General features: G+C 35.7%; 2 protein-coding genes across 7 annotated transcripts in view; one reads left to right on the top strand and one right to left on the bottom strand.

Moving 5' to 3' along the window:
* Window positions 1-25,473, bottom strand: part of LOC111057989 (EKC/KEOPS complex subunit bud32) — a 39,696-nt gene that overhangs the window by 3,346 nt on the left and 10,877 nt on the right. For 2 of the 6 annotated variants that reach the window (XM_039428168.1, XM_039428169.1), the window contains exons 2-3: window positions 22,734-22,831; window positions 15,574-15,795 (exon numbers count right to left, since the gene is read on the bottom strand). In XM_039428168.1, coding sequence (XP_039284102.1) covers window positions 15,574-15,769 — 196 coding nt within the window. In that variant the 5' untranslated portion in view covers window positions 15,770-15,795; window positions 22,734-22,831. Of the gene's footprint in view, window positions 1-14,108; window positions 14,253-15,573; window positions 15,796-20,266; window positions 20,602-22,733; window positions 22,832-25,473 lie in introns of those variants that run through there. The other 4 variants (XM_039428167.1, XM_039428170.1, XM_039428166.1 and 1 more) reach the window with 3 other exon arrangements.
* On the top strand, window positions 16,422-17,198 carry LOC120351595. The gene has a single exon (XM_039429447.1). It carries the CDS (start codon window positions 16,422-16,424, stop codon window positions 17,196-17,198), a length of 777 nt encoding a protein of 258 aa, XP_039285381.1.

Raw genomic sequence — 25,473 nt, 5'->3', positions numbered from 1 at the left:
TGATTGACAAAGGGGGCCCAGCTCCCCGAACATTCTCGTTTAAATGTAAGTTTTCAAGTGTTTTTAATCTATCCGTGTTGTATATCCTGTTTATATTTCTGTTCTGAATATGTTAATTGTTCATTTTTTCCATTATAATGTAGTGCTAGTATGCAATGGGTCTTGCAAGACCTGGCAATACATTGTTATTTGTGATAAAGAATCAATAAAGAATCAATATTTATATTATAAAACTTTTAAGTGTTTTCTGTTAAGTGCTATATATATATATATTATATTCATTTTGGAGAGTAAATATTATGGTGAATCAATTTCATTATTTAAGATTCCAAAGAGGAAAATAAGCGCTCTAACATCACGCCTTACTTTCAAGGATGTCACATGGAATAAACTTCTCAATGACTCTTTTGGGGAATCAAATGGACAAAAATGATTGAATTTTTTGAAGTACAGTACAGTATATGAATCGTAAAAATTTAGTCTGTAACCGTTCCAGACTATCAAATCCACATGGTATCCACATGGTATGGATTCCATATCTCGAATGCATACTCAAGCAGACTTCTCACCAGTGACTTATTAATCAAAATCAAGTGGGTCACATCACTAAACGGCGAACAGGTTCTAAGGATGAAACCCATTTGTTCATTAGCTCTAGAAGCCAATGAATCAATATGCAAGTTGAATGATAAGTCTGAAGCAAACTCAACTCCAAGGTCTTTGAAGTGCATCAACTGTTCCAATGGCCTATCGTTTATGTAGTATTTTGAATTTATCTGGCGATTGAAACTTGGGTATTTGCATTTTTGAACTTTTATTTGTAGTTCATTAACTTCACACCAATGGGAAAAATTGTCAATATCACCCTGCAATGCAAGTCTTATTATCTACATTCCTGATCTCCTTATACAATTTAAGATCATCTCCATACATTAGGCAGGAGGAATTTTTAATAATAGAAGTGACATCATTTATGTAAAAAAGGGGCCCAAGATTGGAACCCTGAGGCACCCCTGATGCACACTCGAACATCTAGATTCAATTTTTTTAATTTTAACATAGGTATTGCATTCTTGATTGCAAATAACTCTGCAGAAGGCTCACTAAATTATTACTGAGACCCATCTGCCCAAGCTTCCTCAAAAATAGTCTATGACTAATAGTATCGAAAGCCTTGGACAAGCCGGTATAGATTACATTAACACAGCCTCCTCCATCCTTTACTGTGATATCCCTGTGATATTTCATTACTGAAAGTCATTAGGTTGGTCATCGTCAAGCGACCTGACAAGAATCCATGTTGCTCATCTGATATGGTACTCTTGACCTGCCTAGATATAATTGAATGAGAAATTTTTTTGAAAAGCAATTTCTGTAATCTACAATATCAGTTCTCTTTTACCAGATTAAAAAACAGGTGTTATTCTAGCAGTTTTCCACTTTTTGAGGAAATCTGCCAGATGTGACAGATTTAAAATATAATGAAGAGGTTTCATAAGAACAGGAGCACAGACTTTTACAATAAACGTGGGTATTATATCAGGGCCCACAGAACAGCCAGACCTTAAGGCACCTATTGCGGTTATCCGTCATAATCTCATTGACAGATATTGAATCTATACTAGCATTCAAACCTGGGCTCCCAGACGCCTCCGGCTCCCTCTCGCGCCTTTCAGAAGCAATTCTCCTTCTAAACAGAAGGCTGCTCTAGAGCACTGGCTACCTTGAATAGTTGCTTTAATGCCGTGTCTGATTTTCTTTCAATTTAATAATGTTCGCGGTAGTTCTTCATCATTGAAAGTTACTTTTTCCACGAAAGCTAGTGATGGACTTCTAGTAATGTGTAAAAAAACGTGAGTAATCTTTGGAACTGCAATCACTCTGGTAAAGACTTATGTTTTTAACCTACAATACAGTGGTAGAGAAAGACTGTTTCAATACCTTTTTCGTGCTAAATGAACTTTGAACCCCTTGTTGCGAACCCAACGAGTACAAATTTACCCTTACAAAATTGACACTAATAAGGAGCATTATATTGGTAACCGTGATAATAGAAGGAATGCTCTTTAACGCCGCTGTTTACGTATCAATTTTTAATAGCTCTGTGGCTGAATTGTTTAAGATTGATTGTTATTGAGTATCATCGGAGTTCTCTTCATGCTATTAGTGAAATAAGACTACTCGGCGTGCGACGAGACCTGTTGCGCCGCGATTGCACGTGGGGATTGTGGTGCAATCTCTTATCTCCGAACACCTTATTAGTTATATTTGAGGACTTATTTGTTCCATCGACAAAGCGATGATAGCACCGAGATTATCATCGTTCGATTGCTAAAAATAGGATCTACAGCCCAGCTCTTTTCATTCGCAATAAATAAACTAACACTAAAATCATTTGAAACGCGTTTAAAACCTATAAAACTACTAAGAACAATATTGGTATATTTAATAAAAAAAAGCTGCTTCAGAAGGAGCCATACTTTAGTGAACGGTGACATATGCTGGCGATGTTGTACTTCGGGATGTCTGGCTTCCATCACAACATCAAAGGAGATTGATATAATCAAAACTAACAATTCATGTCATAAGAAGCACGTACCACATCAAATACCGACTGATATTTTGAACACTCAGACCAATATAAACAAATACATCGATCCGATTTCTTCAAGAGTAACCAATAGGACTTCACTCGATTCACATCTACTATTACGAAGATCTTGCAAGCCACTTAGTTTTAACATTGAGACTCAGACTGAAGATTTAACATTAAAATCAAAGGATGATTTAGTACGGAGAATTGACAAATTAACTAATAATCAGTCGGCACTTGTGGAGGAAATTCAACGGCTCACATTACTCATTGAAGAGAAGGAGGACAGTTCTAATTCAAAAACAGTACGGAGTATTGCTACTAACACTAATGTACAAGTATGTGACGAGGGGGCGGAGATTGTTGGCCCAACGAATGCTATGACACAATCAGACTTAAGTACAAATGACATTGATAATAATGAGAGATCAATTTTGTTAAGAGAAAGTACAATTGGACAGTTGAATGAGAACTGCAATGAGAGTTACAGGCGAATTGATGAAATGGAGAAGAATCTAGATGAATTGAGACAAAAATATATGAATTTAAAATCTGAATACGACACTCTTAAACAAAGATTCTCTGATCTAGCTGATCAAAGTTTATTCAGCGGATCGGAACCGATAATGTTGGAACACATGGAAAGTCTGATGAATTTTCGGCTAAGATACTTGACAGAATTCTTTCCATTTCCGATACTCAAGGTGAGGGAGTAGTAAAAACACTACATGAAAGTCTCTATAATATGAAAGTTTCAGGCAATATTTACTCTAGTGCTCCAACGCGATCAATCATTGAAAATAATATGCACGATATACTCCGATTGACCCCTGAAGACTATCTAATTTTCAGCGCTGGAATAGATAATTTTAATTGGAACTCAAACACTGAATCAATAACCGAATATTTTGAGACAATAATGAAGCTGCTAGTACAGTGCGATCACACAAACCTAATCTTGACTACGATTCCATATAGGTATGATATTCCAGAGAACAGCAGAGAGAATAAAATAATAAAAACAGTCAATAATGCTATTTGCACCTTTTGCAGAGTATATAAGCAGAGAGTTGTACTAGTGGAGTTGTGGTTAGTGCCCAGATTCTGGCATAATAGACACGGATTGAAATTCAGTAAGGCGGGGCGGAGAGGAATTGGAAAAAATGATTGAAACCATCACAGAGCTTAGAATGATGAAGACTAACAAAACAATGAATAATAACGATGAAAAAAGTAAAATTATCAACAACACTTACTCGCTAACAAATGAAATAAACGAACAGCTACCTCAAGAATTTTCAGGATCTTTTCTGAATAATTGTGTAGAAGAAAATAGTACAAGAAATTCCAACACTTCATCACATCAATGAACCTGCTTCAGAACTTATTCTCATCAGTAACAAAACTACCGAAGAAGGGGAAATTCCGGTCATAGGATATGAAATTGAGAGGAGAAATTACATTTTTTAGAAACAACTAGAAACACTGACAATTTGATTGACGTGACTGTTCTAGATAATAGCAAGAGAAATGACAATTACTTCAACTTAATTCATTACAACATTAGAAGCCTGAAAAACAAGACCGACGAATTAGCAATACAGTTGGAAAAATAGAGGAAAATCAATTAAAAAACAAAGTTTACTTTTTGTGCCTGACAGAAACCTGGCTCCAAAATGAAAACACAATTTAAGATTCACAATTTCAACCTCATTTCATTTTTTAATAGAATTGATAGAGAGGGAGGTGGAGTGGGCTATTTACGCCAGAGATGGAATAGAGGCGAGCAGACTACAGCTCGGACGGACTAATGAAAACAGCCTGGAAGTGGCACTCATGCAACACAACAATTATGCAATGGTATGCATATATAGACCACCTAATAGTCACTTCAATACTTTTAAAGATGATCTGGAGGCAATTTTGTCAATGCTAGCCAATAAGTTCAAAAAATACATGGTGCTGGGATACCTAAATGTAGACTTCATGGAGCAATCAACGAGAAGAAAGACACTAGAATCATTATTTAAGACTTACGGTTTGAGAGGCATTGTCAGGGATTGCACAAGGGTTACTGGGACGTCATCGACATTGAATGAAATTTGTTTTGTTTCACATGAGATATGGACTGAGGATGTGGAGGTAATTGAGCTGGGACTTTCCGATCATTATGCTCAGATCATCAAATATACTGTGGCTGGTGAAAATTATAATGGTGATAGGCTATTCGCAACAAGAATATTCTCAGACTATGCAAAACAAAAATTCCTAAGAAAGCTACAAAGTTTAAATTGGTCAATAGCAATCAATTTTGAGGACTCACAAGATGGGAAGTTTGATAAGTTTTGAATATGTACTGCAAAGCCTTCAATGAATCGTTCCCAATTGTTCGTAAGAAAAAGAGGACAAGCGAAAAGAAAATTGAGTGGGCTTCTCCTCTACTGAAACATGCTTGTGATGAGAAAAGAGACCTCCTACTCTTCGCTAAAATATCTCCAAACAATGCAGCACTCAAAGATAGAATCGATCACCTGTCTCAGCTGATCCGTCACATGATAAATGATTCGAAACAAGTTCATACTAGTCCAGGCGCTGGCTTACATTGAGCATACATGAGAGAGGCAGAGAATTTGACTTCGGATTATTGTTAGGGGGTCTTTAGTGTATATGAAACTCGATGTCGTCACGTCCCAGGGTGGTCGACAGCTTGGGGGGGAGGGGAGTAAGTTGTAAAAAACGCAAGCTTATAAAATCGCCTGTCCTGCTGTTACTATTCATAGTACAGCTTTTAATTTTTTCTCAATATTATGTACACATAACTGGCTTTCAATGTGGTCCTCTACATTTTTGCGATAAACCGCATAGTTTTTCGGTAAAAAAATAAAATATCTCGAAAAATGTATTTTTTTATTATGGACTTTTTGTTATTTCTCGAATATTCAAGTCATTAGCCGACTTAGAGGAAAAAGCTCACAAACGTTGTAGGCCGTTTCTCCCTGAATCCAATGATATATATAGTTTGGGGGTTTCGATCATAGATGCGGCAGTGGGAGGGGGATATATAGCACTGTTACGCTGCGGCTCGGTCCTCCCCCATGATTAATGCGCGTAATCGCCTGTCTATCGCATCGCTCCTACTAGTCTATGCATGCAAATTATGTATTTCAGGAACGCTATTTTATGTATTTTCGGTCGCTGAACACGATTTTTCAACTCTCAAGTCTCACTAATTGATAATTCTCATCATAATATACTAATTATGGTCAAAATTTCAAACTTTATCTCATTCTGCAAGGAAACTAAGAAATGACTGTTTGAAATAAATGAAACTTGGGTTTCGTTTCAAGAAATATATTAGGATAGAATAATGATAATATTTATATGTTTTTATGTTCTATTGTTTTCATCTCAAATTGATTTATTGCGATGCGCTGCAGGCTAAATTATATTATTAATTGCACACTGGCCACACTTACTTGATATAGTGGTCAGTTAATTTCCAAGAAATATTTGTGGAATTTCTTAGTTCTTCATGGTGGAAATGGAATTCATCATTCATTCATTATCATAATGATTATGTTTAGTATGAAAATGTTAATCTTTCGTGAATCTTCAGTTTGACGTGAACTTTTGAGAAATTATATCCAATATAATAATAGATATTTGTCAAATCAAAATGAAAAGAAAATTTAAATATTCATCCATTTTATTTGTAACAGTATTTTTTTAATGATATTTCACTAACTTTTGATTGATTCATCCATTATGGTATTCCCTTTCAGACTGTTTTGAAATGGTAACAAGTTATTCAGTATAAAAATTTGGGATTCGAATAGTTTTGGGCCATGCCTGTTATTCTTTCCCAAACATATTTATATGATTTGTAATTTTATCCACAAATTAATGAATGTATGTATTCCTGCACGTAGCTAACGTATGGATTATTCCTTTATAGATTATTGCATGTCACATTAATAAATCTCTGCCACAGATTTTGAAATCAAGTCTCGATGGCTTGAAGAGCATATTATTGGAGTGATTCTTTTACTCTGCTGCTTCTAATATGTTCACTACCTTTGTTTGATTTTAGACCATAGACATGAAAAGCTATGTCCACCTGTATCACTCCATCTTTATTGAGAATTTTCATAACTCTTCTCATCACAAAGTTTCCATAATCTTGCAGCGTATTGAAGTTTTGAAAAGTGAAGTAGGAGTTGAATTCAGGAGAGCCATGTTATCATTATGCGAATTTGTCAACGATATTTAGGGATTTAGTCGAATCCACAACTAGTTTCACTTACAATTTCATGGGCCAAGTGAGATTAAGAGTTTTTTTTTCAAATATCCATCAGATGTTGACAGAGATTGCGGTTATTGTAGAAATGCATGCTGCAATAAAACTTCAATGCTAAATTATCTTTAAACAGCTACCTAGTAAAAATACAGAGATCAGAATGATCTTTTTGTTCTAGAATTAACTAAGACTAGGATTTTTGTTTGATTGCATCGTGGAGAATGAAAGAACTCTGTTTCTTTTTAAAGGTGAGAATACACTTTTACAATTTGCCACAACTATGTTCAGATAACAATCGTTGGAGACCGAATAACTATTTATTTCTATACGTTCAAAAGAGAATCACACACTTCTTCACTTGCTTCCAGACCATTGATAACATTATGCAGATTCTGTTGTCCATCAGAGTCTTGAAGAAAAATGTTATGTTCTCTTGAGAAGGTTATGCTTCTGGAAATCATTATCATCTCTCATTATTCTTGTTTTACTTCATTCGATGACTTTCTTCACAATCTCCATAATGATGTCAACATACTTGAACAGAATATCTTTGATGGAAGATTTATTTATATGGTAGCAGCCATTTTAGGAAAGCCTTTGAAGAAGGCTATTCCAATCACTCAGTTTTGGATGATCGAATGAGGGTTTGCTCCAAAGCATGATCGGTTGTCACATTTATTAAATTTTCAAAGTTTCATTTGACAGAGAGTCAATGTATTTACTGTATAGAATTAATGATTCCTTATTGGAAATTATTTTCTACTTCTATGGGTATTTTTTTATTTTTTTTATATTTTCTAGATATAACACAGACTCCATAACATAGTTCGTGTGATTGAATGAAAAAGTATGGGATCTTTTCTCGTACAGTTTCTATGTGCAATACCAGAGTCCTTCCTTATGAGCATAAATACAATTTAAGATCATTTAAACTATGTTACAATAATCAGTCATAAATTTCAAGTAGTCATTGATTTTACATTGTTATTCTAAAAAAACTCCACAAATAGCTCCTGACTTCTTTCAAATATACTTTGATAATCTCTCATATTTGAACCGTTCATGAGTCCTTGTAGTTGTTTCATTGAAATGATTGCTTGCTCTCACACCTTAATTATACTGATCTCCCCTCAATAGATTTCCAACAGTATTCTCTCCAAATATTTTAAATTCAACAAAGATATCTCCGATTCCACTTTCATTCAAGTACCACCCCAAGACAATCAGTCAAATTCAGCCAGATGAAAAGTATCTATTCGCGTAGATATAAGTTACAGAAATCAGTTGATAAAGCTGCGTTTACACCAAAGTTATTAACAAAATGTTAATAACTTAATCTTTATAGATTCTATTAGATTTAACGGAGCTTGGAAAACACATATGTCCATCATGTGTATGATAAGTTATATTCAATCTTATAGAATCTATAAAGATTTAGTTATTAACATCTCGTTAATAACTTTGGTGTAAACGCAGCTTTAGAGTTGTATTTCCTTTGTAATCAAATATTCAGTCAAATCACATGGGAGTAATTGGCATTATTTGTGCTTCAACTGTAGTTCAATTGGCACAGTACAGTTGGCAACTGTGCTTCAATTTATATTAAGAAAATATTTTACCCCTGTTACACGGTGCTCTATATGGGGCAGCCTATATTATTTGTTTAACTTACTCCATTACTTGACTTTCGCAATTCCAAAGTGATCATTGAACTAAATCGAATAATTATTCTCTTTTAATGGAATATCAGTTTTTTATCGACTGAGAAACACATGTAGGATTCCTAACAAGATGGTTTATCATTACAATGTAATCATAAATAATGATAATGAGATGAAGTTTGTAATTTTGACCATAATTTGTATATTATGATGAGAATTATCAATTATTAAGGCTTGAGAGTTGAAAAATCGTGTTCAGCGACCGAAAATACATAAGATAGCGTTCCTGAAATACATAATTTGCTAGTAGGTGCGATGCGATAGACAGGACATTACGCGCATTAATCATGGGGGAGGACCGCGCCGCAGCGTAACAGTGCTACTTATCCCCCTCCCACTGCCGCATCTATGATCGAAACCCCCAAACTATATATATCATTGGATTCAGGAAGAGACGGCCTACAACGTTTATTGGGAGCTTTTTCCTCTAAGTCGGCTAATGACTTGAATATTCGAGAAATAACAAAAAGTCCATAATAAAATAATACATTTTTCGAGATATTTTATTTTTTTACCGAAAAACTATGCGGTTTATCGCAAAAATGTAGAGGACCACATTGAAAGCCAGTTATGTGTACATAATATTGAGAAAAAATTGAAAGCTGTACTATGAATAGTAACTGCAGGACAGGTGATTTTATAAGCGCGCGTTTTTTACAACTCACCCCCCCTCCCCCCCAAGCTGTCGACCACCCTGGGACGTGACGACATCGAGTTTCATATACACTAAAGACCCCCTAACAATAATCCGAAGTCAAATCCTCTGCCTCTCTCATGTATGCTCAATGTAAGCCAGCGCCTGGACTATACTGAAAAGATACTAGCCTCGTCCAAGAATAAAGCCAAATCAGTATGGAATAGTATATTTCGCACCTAGGGCACTTCCGAAAGCAAAACTGGAAGGTCATAGCTCTAGCAAATCTGAGGTAATCTGAATATCAGGAAATTATCCAAGTATTTTTTTTTCATTTTTAGTGAATACAATTACAAATCATATAAATATGATCGGGAAAGAACAATAGGCATGGCCCAAACTATTCTGTTCCCAAATTTTGATAATGAATAACATGTCCGAAAAAATAGGTTGGTTTTAGTAGATTCAAGTAGTTCCAAAATTATCCACCAGGTTTAGTGGTAAACGCAGTACTTAAGCTGGGTAGATTTCAATTTGTCTAAATAACCTAAAATATTATGTTCAATTATGTTTTAATGTGGGAGGTTGAGTTTATACTTTTTACTTTCCTTGCCCTATATTAGGCTACCATAGGTAAGGAAAGTATTGCTTTCCGGAAAAAATTGAGGTACCCCAATTTCCGGAAAAAATTGAGGTACCCCAATTTCTAAATTTCTATACGTTTCAAGGTCCTCTGAGTCCAAAAAAGTGTTTTTTTGGTTATTGGTCTGTATGTGTGTGTGTGTGTGTGTGTGTGTGTGTGTGTGTGTGTGTGTGTGTGTGTGTATATATATATATATACTAGCCGTCAGGCTCGCTTCGCTCGCCATATCCGTCTAGCCAGGGGGCTCCGCCCCCTGGACCCCCGACTGGATCGTCCAAGAATGACATCAGCAGGCTCTCTTCGCTCGCCTGCATTTTTCATTTGAGCATTTTTATCATATGTTAGGACAATCCAGTCGGGGGTCCAGACTAAACGTCTGGCTAAACGGATATGGCGAGCGAAGCGAGCCTGACGGCTAGTAATATGATATTCCCAGGATTGAAGTAGCAGTGCCCAATCAATTTTCCGCGATAAATGCATTTAAATCTTCAACTTGGTGCCAACCTAACAAAGTCAACTCAACTTAATGCCAACCTGACAAAATTATTAATTTAGTTGCCAGTTAACAACTGTTTCGAAGAGGTACTCTATCTAGATTATAGTTCTATAGTAACATATGATATGGAAATTTCAATTATAATTAAGAGATTGGGAGAAGAAGAATATACATGGTAAAAGACGAATTTTAAACCCTTAAAAACAACCCTTAGAGTTAAAATATATCCAAAAGATTTCTTAGTGCGCCTCTAAAGGGCCAACTGAACATACCTACCAAATTTGAACGTTTTTGGTCCGGTAGATTTTTAGTTATGCGAGTGAGTGAGTGAGTGAGTGAGTGAGTGAGTGAGTGAGTCAGTCAGTCAGTCAGTGAGTGAGTGCCATTTCGCTTTTATATATATAGATGAGTGTATGTGCGTCTGTGTACACGATATCTCATCCCAATTTACGGAATCACTTGAAATTTGGAACTTGAGGTCCTTACACTATAAGGATCCGACACGAACAATTTCGATCAAATGAAATTCAAGATGGCGGCTAAAATGGCGAAAATGTTGTCAAAAACAGGGGTTTTCGCGATTTTCTCGAAAACGGCTCCAACGATTTTGATCAAATTTATACCTTAAATAGTCATTGATAAGCTCTATCAACTGCCACAAGTCCCATATCTGTAAAAATTTCAGGAGCTCCGCCTCATCTATGCAAAGTTTGATTTTAGATTCTCAATTATCAGGCTTCAGATAAAATTTAAACAGAAAAATTCAAGTGGAAAAGATTGAGCATAAAAATCTCTACATATTAATGTTTTGTAACATTTTTACCTAAAATTAAAAATAAGCTCGAAATTCGAGAATTTGTGATTATTCAATTGCAAAGTGTTGGCAACTGTTGATTCTATTAAATCATTCACTATGAAGAGATAGCACACATCGTGTGTCTCCAGCGTTATTGTTCTGTCACCAGCTGGCAAAGATCTTAGAATAGTAGACTCTTATGCGCGTGAACACTAGCGTCAGGTGATCAATTTTCATAACGGCAAGGAAAGTAGTGTGAGTGCGCCACACCAGATTTTTTATTCTTTCAAATGGCAATAAGATGATATTATTATGAATGTTTTGATTCTTGAATAATAAACACAAATATGATAATTTTTTGGATCAGCTGTTTTAGCGCACTTTAAATTTGGACAATCTGGATGTCAACAATGCTTGTTATCGGAAGTTGAGGTTAGAAGTTCTATCCTCTGAAAATCGAATTTGAATAGTTTATAATATATCTTATTTGTATTTCATTCATCCAAATAGAATATTTTTGCAAAATACTTTATTCAATCCTAGTTGCATAAACTGATTCCGTTTCATAAACTATTTTGTAAAAACGTACACATCAAATCAGAATCAGCTGACTTCAAGGTTATTTTACAGCCCTAGGGCCGTAAAACTTTTACCGGCCTGGTCAGAAAACAATCACTTTCGGCCCCCATATGACGCACGTAAACCAGCTCATTACATCCAGGTGGGGCGAAAAATAATTTAAATGGAAACGGAAGTCAATACTGTGGAGAAGTCGTACCCAACAACAGTAAATGGAATAAGATTGAACTCTATTCATGATATAACCGAAAAATGTAATGAGTACTTCATAAATGCTGCCGATACTCAATTCAACACAACTTCTTATTTTAAAGAGCAGCTAGCAAACGTGTGCCATGTCGGAAATGTATTGGAACGATTCCCTGTATTAACAGAACTCGAGGTACTTGATGTCGTGCAACAATTGAAGAGCAAAATGACGAGCAGATTGGATGATATACCAATTAGAATAATAAATGAATGCTTTAACCCAATCATTGCTCCAATAACAAGGTTGATAAGCATATCATACAGCTCAGGTACCTTCCCTCATCAACTGAAACTTGGAAGGGTGATTCCTATTCATAAAAAGGGATCAACAGAAGATGTTTGTAACTTCCGTCCTATACAAATAACAAGCTGCTTCTCAAAGTTATTTGAAAAATTAGCAGAAATAACAATATCCAGGCACCTGAAATCAAATAGAATCGTTTCACCATGCCAATTTGGATTTCAGCCAGGAAAATCCACTACTGATGCTGTTAATGAGTTTCTGTTCAAAATTAATGACGCCCTGGATAACAATAAGAAGGCTTCAGGTTTATTCATCGATCTGAAAAAAGCTTTCGATAGTCTTGATCACGATATCTTGATGGAAAAAAATTATCACTATGGATTCAGAGGAACTGTATTTGATTGGTTGAGATCGTTCATAACAGGCAGATCACAGGTGGTTGAAATTGAAGCAAAAACCCGGAATTTGGAAAATTATAAATACAGATCCAATTGCAGTAAATTGAAGAGAGGAGTACCACACGGAACAATAGTTGTACCTATATTATTATTCTTATTCATCAACGATCTCCCAGGAGCCAGTAGTGTATTGTTCGCCGATGATGTCAACTTTCTCATCATAGGTGATACTATCCAGGGGATGCAGAGTGGGGGAGAACAGGTGATAGAGAGCATTCGGAATTGGTGTGAAGCAAATAAAATCAAGGTGAATATTGAAAAGACATGCTATCTCAGTTTCTCCATAAATCATTTCAACGCTCCTGACACCTTCTACTTCGAGATGGACTTAAAACAGGTCAAATCAGTAAATGTCTGCAGCTTCCTGGGTTTGAAAATGGATTCTGATTTGAGATGGAATGATCACATCGACGAACTGATTAAACGAATCAGTAAGGCCACATTCGCAATTGCTAGACTAGCAAGAACAATGTATCAGCAGATAGTCTTCTCCGCATACTATGGATACTTTCAGCCTCTTCTTACCTACGGATTACTTTACTGGGCACGTCACCGGAAATGATCAGGTATTCAGATCACAAAAAAGATTAATGCTCAAAATACCGCCTGGAACTCCATGTAGAGAACTATTCCGATCAACAGGGATGCTCACACTACCTTGCTTGTATGTTCTGGAGTCTGTAGCATTTGGTCTCAAGCATGCATCGACGTGGACAAGAGGGGCTGACCTACACAATTATAACACGCGCTCAAGGAACACCTATCGAATACAACAACATAAAACATCGTTCTACAAGAAAAATCCAATTCACATGAGCCAAAAAATGATCAACTCCCTGCCGCACCATCTTAAGGACATTGACAATAGAGTGCAGCTCAAGAAAAAAATGAAGGACTGGCTGGCTGATAAGTGTTTTTATGACATGAATGACTTTTTGTTGTGATTTTTTTTGTTTTGTAATATGTGACGATTGCCAAACAATTTTATTGTTGTACATGCAAAGAGTAATAAATTCAAATTAAAATTCAATTGGCGTATCAGCCTCATACACAGACTGAAAATATGTCGCGAAACTCTCGACAATGTTTGAACCACTGAAGAACTCCCCTCCCCATTCAGCGTCATGGATGACTCAAAAAATGACGTCTTTCTTTTAGAATTAACGTAATTCCAAAATAAATTGACATTTTTCCCTATGCCCGCCTGAACACTCTGGATATAATTATCATATGCGACGGAGATTCAAGCTTTGAGAAATGCTCGCAGTGTTCTAAAAAGCTCATCATGGTAAGGTGAGGTTTTTATTTTCCGTGAACTCCTATTTTTAATTTTCAAGTCACATATAATATCACGTGTTAACCACAGAGGATATTACTATTTTGATTTTTAATTCTTACTTTTGGAATGCATTCATCCAAACAACCATAAAGAATTTTATATAGTTCATCCACAGCACTATCAACATCAGCACAGTCGAATAGAGAGTCCCAACAATAGTCTCTCAGCAGTCAATACAATCTGAAAAAAAATCTCCCCTTGCAAAGTCATAACGGAATTCTTGTGAGTCATCCATAGTAACTTCGAAAGAGGATACAATATATGAGGCCTCTACACACAATGCAGGATGATGACCATCCTCAGGGAGGAGGGGATCGTCATTCTTATCATTCTACGCTCACAGGAAAGTTACTTAAAACGAGGTCCAAGTCCTACCGTTCTGAACTCTGTTCATTTACAACAGAGAACAGAGTTGAAAGTAATTATTATTATTAAACGAAAATCCAAATAAAAATTTTCCATCTGTAGAGTTGAAAGTATTGAGGTCATAAAAAAACATCAAGTTATTCAAAATTCTTACTTTAGCTGATCCCATAGAAAAATCATATTCACAGGAGGTAATATCTGGTAAGTTAAAATCTCCAATAATCATAAAATTGCCGTTAAGTAGATTATTAAGAGATTATCAACATATAAATTATATTATTAGATTATCAACATATAGTAGATTATCAACATATTCAGTGTATTGGAGAAAACAAATTAATAGATTGAGGGAAATAAACGGCGTTAATATGACATTCAGTAGCACCCAACTTTACCCTGATTGCAACAGAGTCATAATCAACTAAATTTCTAGAGAGATCATCGAGTAAAACTGCCTGTAATGACCTCTTAACCACTATCAGCACCCCTTCTCCTCTTAGCCGGCCATCACCCCCACCCCTGTCACTATGGAAAACGGAAAGTTCAGAGCTCTTTATACCGCTGTGTAAACAAGTTTCAGTTAACACAATAATATCATAGTTACTCAGTAATGATGTATAAAAATGCAATGATTTGGTACAAAATCCTCAACATTCTGATAGTAGATAGATGGTTGCAAAAAATTGTCATAAAAGAGAAAAAAAAATTGATTCAGTAAAGAGAAAGAAAAATAAATTAAAAGCAATAATTTGACTGATATCAAGTAAATGATATCTGTAAGTGGTGCAATACTTCTAGCCGCAAAAGATTAATAATACGGACAAAATAATAATAACAATAGAAATCAGAATATACCACGCTATCCATCTAACAATATTTCCAGATAAGCGAGATACGATCCCTAAAATAACACTGTATTATCACAGAAAACGCTCTCTCACTCTACTAGAAGAACAGAAAAAATAATAAATCAGCCTACTACAGATTCCATCAATTTACCAGCAGCCCAATGATAGCCAACTCAATTAAAAATAAACTTAATCACATAATATAAATAGCCAATGCTATGGTTAACTTTGGGATTACATGATTAAGTTGAAGAAAAAAATGATAATCAAAATATATATTATGAAGCATTTAAGCAAGGAGAAAGCTTACCTGCTTCCTTGCAACGTATCATAGAGCGTGCTTCTGATTTTATTCTCTCTTTTGTTAGAAAATTATCTAAATCGGGATGTCTGTACTCTTTTTTGAACCTTTCTTTAACAATAGTCGATTTTTGTAAATAAATTACTTTATATATTCTTCCCTCAGCTCCTTGTTTGATGACTGTCAAATAGATATTGCCATTCATAGTAAAGAAGAAATATTTCTCCCAATCTGAAAAAAATGAATTCAAACATATTAATCATTGTAAGTTAATGATAAAATTAGGACTGATATTTTTAAAAGGATAAATATGTTAAATTATCCTACCCAAAATAAGCCATTTGAGTTCTGACAGAAGCTAGTCGTTTGGTGGAAAATTGCATGCCCCTGGTTTTCATTTTCTCAAATGACAACCAGAGGCCATCTCATCGGAAGTTAACTATTGTCGGCTTACTTTGAGCCCTCATCGTCGGCTCACTTTGAGCCGACGATGTGGGAACTATAAAAATCCTAGAATAAGTAGGGGATGAAGGGGGGCAGGAGTGGACGGGGGCACAAGTGGACATTTCAAATTTTCTGCCAATCAGTGAAGCTTGTGAGTTCAAAGTTTTGTCACTATGTTGTGGACAGATAACCTATCTCTCAGGGGAAAATCATTGCATATGGCTGTTTATAAGGGCCGTTTGCACAGTAGGCCTATAGATTGCTAAACTCGATTAAGTTAATCGAGTTTAAGTTAATCTGAAAGTTTAAACTTGAATTGATTTTCTTAGTGCATTTACTAATTCAGTTTACGTTAAACTAGTTTAGCGTTAAGTTGGTAATAGAACTATTACCGGGCCGTATTACAGGGCCGTATGAAGAGTCATCAGGAGTGGTATAATGATGATCTTGCTGCGATCAAGGAAGTTATGTTGGCTCTAAAAAATAGGTGTGAAGGAGGTGATGATGGTGACAGGAGGAGATATAGACGTGCTAAATCCATCTACAAGAAGCAAGTTGAGTTGGCTAGGAAGGTAGCAACAGCAGCCAAAATTGACAATGCTCCAAACCGCTGTAAGGCAGCCTGGGATGTTATAAATTCTCATCGTGCCTTGCCAGTGAGAAAATTGGAGTTTGCGAGTCCGGATGCATTCAATGATTTCTTCATTGAATCAGTGAATAGCATTGTAGGTGAACTGCCCACTGCTGCTGCAGACCCTGCTGTACTGGCTGCACGAGTTCCAGCAGTGCATGCACGCCTCTCTTTCTTCCGCCCCATCACTTCATTGGCCCTGAGGAAGATTGTCAAATCATTCAAGCCATCGAAAAGTCCTGATGTGTATGGAATGTCTGCATTCATGCTTCGTGAGGTGATTGAGGAAATTGTTGATCCACTTGCTGTGGCAGTTAATGATTGCCTGAGGACTGCCATCTTTCCAGACTTCTTGAAAACATCTAGAACCACTCCGGTTTACAAGAAGGGTGACCACCAGAGCCTAAACAGCTACAGGCCTATATCCATCACTCCAATCTTTGGTAAGGTGGTTGAAGCAGTCATCAAGCCCCAACTTGAGGACTTCTTTGAGAGGAATAACCTTTTTTCAACATGCAATTCGGTTTTCGCAGAGGGAGGTCTACTTTTGATGCGGTAAATCGGGTTGCTGAACGGATTGGTTCAGCTTTTGAGGATGGTGAATCCCTAGCACTGACTCTTTGTGACCTAAGCAGAGCATTTGACTGCGTTGACCATGGAATTTTGTCTGATAAGCTCCATTACTATGGGATTGTGGACTCAGCTTTGTCTCTATTGAATTCCTACCTGACTGGGAGGGCACAAGTGGTGTCTCTTGGAGGAGCTTCTTCCAGCCCACTTCCTGTGAATTTTGGAGTGCCACAGGGTTCAATACTGGGACCAATCCTGTTTATCATAATGATAAATGACTTGGACAACAACGGCTCGACTCTGCTATTTGCTGATGATACGTCCTTATTGTCATCTGGAGTGGACCTACAGCATGTGCTAGAACTGTCAGCAGAGCATCTCCAATCTTCAACCTCATGGTTCCAGGCAAATCGCTTTCAGTTGAATGAGAACAAGACACAAAACATAATCTGCAGTTTGTCTCGCAGCCTGCCAGCTGAACAGGACCCTGTAAAGCTGTTAGGGTTTGTCTTGGACTTAAAACTGAACTGGGCTAGCCACATCCAACAAGTGACCAGGAGGCTGTCGCGAATTTGTTTCTTGTTGCTGAAGCTGATGGGACATGTGACAGAGGCATATCTGGTAATGACTTACCATGCACTTTTCCACTGCCATATCTCCTATGGTCTGCTCATGTGGGGTCATTCAGCAAGGGTGGTGGAAGTACTTAAGCTGCAGAAACGGGCTGCACGGATTATAACTGCTAGTAAACATCGAGCACACTGCAAGCCCCTTTTTGTAAGACTGGGTATTATGACAGTTGTCAGCCACTTCCTTCTTCTCTGCCTGCTGCATGTCAAGAAGAATCAGCATGGTTTGTTGACTCGGAATGATGTGCACCATCACAACACTAGGCATCGAGAGCTGCTTGACATCCCGAGGGTACATCTTCAGAGGTCGCAGGTGTGTTATGGGAGTGCAGCATTACGCTACTTCAATAGACTGCCTGCAGGAGTGAAGCAGTTGGATTTGCGTGATTTTGAGAGAGTGGTGACCGGATTTATGAGAGTCAGAGCCTACTATGAAGTGCGTGAATACATGAGTGATGATCTGACTCAAATTTTAACTACTTAGTCACTTTCTGCCATCTTGATCTTGACTTGAGTATGAAAGTGTTGTTACTTTCCTTGCCCTACTACCATAGGTAAGGAAAGTATTGCTTTCCAAAAAAAATTAAGGTACCCCAATTTCAAGTTTTCTATACGTTTCAAGGTCCCCTGAGTCCAAAAACATGATTTTTGGGTATTGGTCTGTGTGTGTGTATGTGTGTATGTGTGTGTGTGTGTGTGTGTGTGTGTGTATGTGTGTGTGTGTGTATGTCTGTGAACACGATAACTCCATTCCTAATTAACCGATCGACTTGAAATTTTAAACTTAAGGTCCCTATACCATGAGGACCCGACAATAAGAAATTCAATAAAATTCAATTCAAGATGGCGGAAAAAATGGCGGATAATTACTAAAAAACCATGTTTTTCACGTTTTTCTCGAAAATGGCTCTAACGATTTTCTTCAAATTTATATCATGGATAGCTATTTATAAGCCCTATCAACTAGCATAAGTCTCATTTCTGGGAAAATTTCAGGAGCTCCGTAATATTCTTGAGAAAAATGGCGGAAAATGACTAAAAAACCATGTTTTTCACGGTTTTCTCAAAAACGGCTCCAACGATTTTCTTCAAATTTATACCATGGATAGCTATTTTTAAGCCCTATCAACTGGCATAAGTTTCATTTCTGGGAAAATTTCAGGAGCTCCGTAATATTCTTGAGAAAAATGGCGGATAATGACTAAAAATCCATGTTTTTCACCGTTTTCTCGAAAACTGCTCTAACGATTTACTTCAAATTCATACCATGGATAGATATTCATAAGCACTATCAACTGGCATGAGTCTCATTTCTGGGAAAATTCCATGACCTCCGTAATATTCTTGAGAAAAATGGCGGATAATGACCAAAAACCAGGTTTTTCACGGTTTTCTCGAAAACGGCTCTAACGATTTTCTTCAAATTCAAGCCATGGGTAGCTATTCATAAGTCCTATGAAATGACATGAGTTTTTTCCTTGGAAAATTGCAGGAGCTCCGTAATATTCTTGAGAAAAATGGCGGATAATTACTTAAAAACCATGTTTTTCACGATTTTTTTCAAAATAACTTGACCGATTTTTTTTCAAATTCATACTCTGTATAGTTATTTATCAGCTCTATTAACTGGCATGAGTCTCCTTTCTGGGAAACTAATGGGGGGTCCACCCCATCCTTGAGAAATGGACTTTGTAACCTCCTTCTCGTGCATGAGGTAGGTAGGTAGAGCAGTTCATAAAAAGAACACATAGTCGAGATATTTCATCTGTAGAACAGCTGTTTTGACGACTTTAAAAAAATGATGACTAAAAAAAATCATTGAATTTCACAATTTACACAAAGGAAAAAGTACTCTGAAAACAATTATATATACACATATACAAAAGTCTGATCGTAGTTTCGAATATGAGCAAGGAAAGTTGTGTGAGTGTACCACACCAGATTTTTTTTATTGTGTAATGACGCCATCGATCCCACAGATGTGGGTAATGGATGAAGAAGGAGGTATATAAGGTATATAAGGTATATAAGAATATCATCGTTTATAATATCAGGAAGGCTGATTTTTACTGGGAATTTGTTATTTGTTTACAAACCATCAGTTAATTGAGGTTATGTAGCTACTATATTAGTATTTTCTTGTTCTTGTTCAAAATCCACAGAGCTGTAAGCTGTATGGTTATAAAAGTGAAAAGCGATCAAGATATTCTTTAAAAACTTATGTTTAGTTGGCACCAGAAAATATATTTTAGAATGTAAGATAAAAAAGTTATTTTGTTACGCTTGAATCTACTACGGTCTTCCTCGTTTATTAGAAATATATCTCAGTTATGTGTTATTAAAAACATGTTTTCTGTTAAAAATTGCCTTAATTCCTATCAAGTGGTTTATTCAATCAAAATACTAAATTGGCAGTTGCTGTACTCACCGTTAAAAAATTCTCTATCCCAGAAATCAAATTATTTTTTTTGCCCAATTTTTCTCAGTTTCAAAATTTCTTCACTGTCATCTTTATCAATCGCATTAAAAACTTCTAACAATTCCTCCATTATAATTATTTTTACATTCGAATAATGATTCACTATAACCTAAATTAATAATAATTATTATTGTCTACAGAAGCATTAAAAACAAGCGTCGAAAAATAATTTACTATCAGCTGTTTCCCCATCAAATCTTTACAGATGTCAAGTTAATCCAAATTATTTGGTTTGAACCTCCTGCTTTGAAGGTTTAAACTTTCCCAGAGTTTAAACTCAATACAGAGTTTAAACTGATACTGTGCAAACGGAATTTTAGTTCAAACCAAAAAAATCCAGATTTGGTTTAAGCTTTAGTTAAACTTACACTGTGCAAACGGCCCTAACTGATGTAAATAAACATAGTTTGATTTTGATAGGTGAAAGTAAATAATTTATGATTAAAAGTTCTTGTTTAATAATATTTGACACGCTGGTTCTAATGGTATAGGAGTTGAACCATTGGATAGAACAGTTTATTAGCTATAATTTGATGTGTGGAAGTTGCATCAAAACCTAACCTCAAATGAGAAATTAAGCATTGTATTTAATGTTGCAACATGGGCTACATTTGGACAGCAAAAAAGGGGCACATGTGGACAGTGTCCACATATCCGGCTTAACCATCAGGTAAAGGATATAAGTGAAATAACCAATGGAGAGGCAATTTGTAAGTTGCCTCAACCTAGCACTGTAGGAGGAACGAATAGGGCAGTGAATATTTTTCATTTCAAGTTCAATTTCGTTCAAGTATAATAATTATGTAAGGTTCAAGTAATATTAAGGGATGAGTTTAAAATCAAATGACATGACCTAAAATATAAAATTTTTGTATGTATATTAAAGTAATTCATGCATTAAAAGTTTGTTACTGATGACATGGTGTTCTCTTTTTTGCCATGTCAACAACTGCCCCAGACCTGTTCACAACTAACCCGTGATGGGGTACTTATGGACAGGATGTAAGGGTTTTGAAAAATATTTCTTTCAGGTACTTGGATCAAAGTTTTTTCAAATATGTGCACAAGAAATCTTGAAGTGAATACCGAAGTTGAATTTAAAAATTATTTGGTAACATTTGATCCATTAGAAAAAAATACAAAAAATAAAATCTGAATTTTTTCCACAACTGCCCCCCTCTCCCATATTGTATTGCGACTAACACGCCTTGTAAACGATTAAATGGTAATCGTTTTTTTTTTTTTTTTGAACCATGGCTGATGTATTTTGTATTGATCTTCTAAGTACTGTCTTGTCAAAAAAATGTATTCTACTACAAGGGTATAAATAATCTTACATTTTTAAATATTCCACAAGATTAAAACAATGATAAAGTCTGTCCAACAGGATACTTACCTAAAAAACTACCCAAACATGAACTTATAAATGATAGGATCAACATAGTATAAGTCAACATGATCAGACAAACGCTATTACTATAACATTTTGATTAACATTTCAAAGAAAAACTTATTGAGCTTTTTTGTATCTAATAGAGATAAACCGTAAATATAAAAATATTCATGATAATAATCTAAGAAATTTTCTATGGCCAACTGAAACAAGTTATAGAATGGGCTTCTTCTTAGATATCAAAGGAGCTTCGTTAACAAACCTCACATTGCTTACCTAAAAGCAATTAGGACTGCCTATAATCTCTTTCTTTCTAGAAATTGTGATGTATTTGAGCACTGGGGTTACCTGAATTACCTTCCTCTTCACCAATACCAGCAATGCCGGATGGGTTGCGTCAAGAGTTTAAATTATATAACTTTTCAGTTTTCACAATTTTCATATTTTCAAGTATCGAGATGGCAGTACACGTCAGACAAGGCCTACCAAGTCGTTAAGAAAAAAGTAGGTTGTGCCAGTTGCGTTGAAATAGTTCTTGTACTACAGAAGAGGGCCATCAGAATCATAACTGGCTCTGGCATAATTGATCATGGTTGTCCACTGTTATGTCTTGAATCGGTCATGACTGTCATCTGCCTCTACATATATTCATATCTAGTGATGTAAAATTCCCGGGAATTTAAGATCGAGGAAATATTCCCAGGGAATTTAAGAGAAATATTCCCAAAAATCATAAATTCCCGGGAATTTATGGGAACGTAAGGAAATTTATGATTTATTTCATAAAAAATGACCGAAAAAGACGTTTTTTGTTACACAAGGTCTCAATCACCTGTTATACAACAGATTTATGTAAGAAATATAAGGATGAATAACTTATAAATTGTAGTAAGTTAAAAGAAAACAGTAATTTGAAGTTCATAGACTGAAAGGAGAAATGAGCACTCAATAAATCATTCAATTGCACCACTATTATAATGCTACTTTCATGTCTTACAAGTTGAATAAGATTTTTTTACTTACTAATAAATGCCTGTAGATCAAGTCAAGAAAGTATTGAGTGTAATTTAACTTTCATTGCAAGATTTTATTCAATTTCTCCGCACAAAAATAATTGACCCCTAAATAAAGATTAGAATAGAATATAAATCCAAAAATTAGAAATTATAAAATACAGCAAAATAGGCTAAACTAAAACAAGGAGCATATCGAGTTTAATTCACTATTAAAAAGAAAATAATTTCACACCTCACAACCTTTCAAGAGTCATTGAGGCTTGTAATAAGATACTAGTCCAGGCAACGAATGCTCAAAAAGATATAGAGGGAAAAGTTTGGAGCCAAATTTTTGTCCTCGAAGTCATTTTAAGGGTAGTGAGGAGGTAAGCATATAAAAAGTCCTCACTCCTACTCCTAAGTTAAAAATGATGAAAAAATATATTAAATTGAAGAGAATTGAATGCTCTACAACTCACTGTCTTTTAAATAGTCATATAGTCCAGTCAATGAAATATTATAGAGGGAAAATTTTGGAACACAATTTTTGACCCCATAGCTCTTCTTTTAAGGATAGTAAGGGAGTAATCATATTAAAAGTCCTCACTCCTACCCCCTGTATAAAAAATTACATTTTTTCGATGCTTGTTGTTGAGTAATAAGCCCTGAAAGTGCAAAAAGTTGGAAGAATAACTGTATTTTCAAAGATTTTACACTTTTAAAAGTGAATATCTGAAAAACTATAGAAGATATCACAAAACTCTACTGTACAAAGCTTGTAGGAAATTTATCTAGCTTCATTTTTACTCACTTAGCCACAGGGCCGCCCAAAGGGTGGGCGACCGGGGCGGTCGCCCCGGGAGCCGCGGCTAGGGGGGCGCCGCGGACGTATGATGATTAGCGCCCCGACATTTTCGGTTCAAGTACCTTTATTTCACCTTCACGTTGAAGGTTTTGAACCATTTTCTTATCAATCCATTTCTATGTATAACTCATTACTTATATGTGTGGTGTTAATTGTGGCATAAACAATAAAAACTTTGGTAAATACAGTCACTCTACGCATAGCATAGGTGTATATTTTTCCAGTCATTGAGTGAGCCTGTGCGCGCCCACTGACCCTGCAACCTGCAAGTCGTCATTGGTCGCTTCATTGCCCAATGCTGGGTGATAAAACTTCTTATTTTATACTCTTTTCTAACCTTGTATTCTGCAGGCTAAAACCTATTTATTTTTAAATTTTCATTGGTATTTCTAAATTGAAAATTTTTCAATTTAAAATAAATTTAAAATTTTTCAATTTGAAATAAATTCAAAATTTTTCAATTTAGGAACATCAACGGAAATTTAAAATTAAATAGGTTTAAGCCTGCAGAATACAAGGTGAGAAAAGAGTATACAATAAGACAAGCTGGATGGATGGTTTAAATATGGAGCTGTTCAAGCATAGGAACTTTTCTCCAAACTTCGCTTCCTCCATTTGATATGTGCGGGAGACAATAATTGAGGATCCCGGAAGTTTGGAAAGTGGCTACAGTCAAATCTCTTTTCAAGAAGGGAGATATAGTCCAGTCACTATATACATTGGTGCTTGCAATTTATATTGTAGTTCTGATTTTTTACTTTCCTTGCCCTATTACCATAGATAAGGAAAGTATTGCTTTCCGAAAAAAATTAAGGTACCCCAATTTCTAAATTTCTATACGTTTCAAGGTCCCCTGAGTCCGAAAAAGTGGTTTTTGGGTATTGATCTGTATGTGTGTATGTGTGTGTGTGTGTGTGTGTGTATATGAGTGTATGTGCGTCTGTGTACACGATATCTCATCTCCCAATTAACGGAATGACTTGAAAATTGGAACGTAAGGTCCTTACACTATACGGAACCGATACGAACAGTTTCGATCAAATGCAATCCAAGATGGCGGCTAAAATGGCGAAAATGTTGTCAAAAACAGGGTTTATCGCAATTTCCTCGAAAACGATTCCAACGATTTTGATCAAATTCATACCTGAAATAGTCATTGATAAGCTCTATCAACTGCAACAAGTCCTATATCTGTAAAAATTTCAGGAGCTCCGCCCCATCTATGCGAAGTTCGATTTTAGATTCTCAATTATTAGCCTTCATATACAATTTAAACAAAAAAATCCAAGTGGAAAAGATTGAGCATGAAAATCTCTACAATTAATGTCCAGTAACATGTTCACCTAAAATTGAAAATAAGCTCGAAATTCGAGAAAATATGATTATTAAATTGCAAACTGTTGGCAACTGTTGGTTCTATTAAATCATTCACTACGAAGTAGCAGAACTCGTGTGTCTTCAGCGTTATTGTCCTATCACCAGCTGTCTCATGTATTTGAATAGTAGACTTGGGATGCGCGAGAGCACTAGCGTAAGGTGATCAATTTTCATAACGGCAAGGAAAGTTGTGTGAGTGCGCCTCACCAGATTTTTAATATAATATTATTTGGATACATGAGAAAAGTCCAGAACCAATTTCTTCATGCAAAAATTTCTTGTTCTAGATAAAGAGTGGCCAAAAAACCTCGTATTTTCAGTTCATTTTCCAGTTTTCAGCTATTTCTGTCAAATCCAGTAATCGGATGTAAAAATTTGCTCCAGCCTTTGTTTTAGATTATAAAATTCTGAATAAAATGAGGTCATTCGCAACTATCTATATCCATCTCCAATAAGTACTGAGTTATGATTTTTCAAAAATGAGTAAAATTTAAAGACATAATTAATTCTGATGAGTTTTAATTTC

This window comes from Nilaparvata lugens, chromosome 5, assembly GCF_014356525.2.
Source record: "Nilaparvata lugens isolate BPH chromosome 5, ASM1435652v1, whole genome shotgun sequence".
Taxonomy (NCBI): Eukaryota; Metazoa; Arthropoda; class Insecta; order Hemiptera; family Delphacidae; genus Nilaparvata; species Nilaparvata lugens.
Note: the sequence above shows the minus strand (reverse complement) of the source record. Positions and strands in the feature narration are given on the sequence as shown.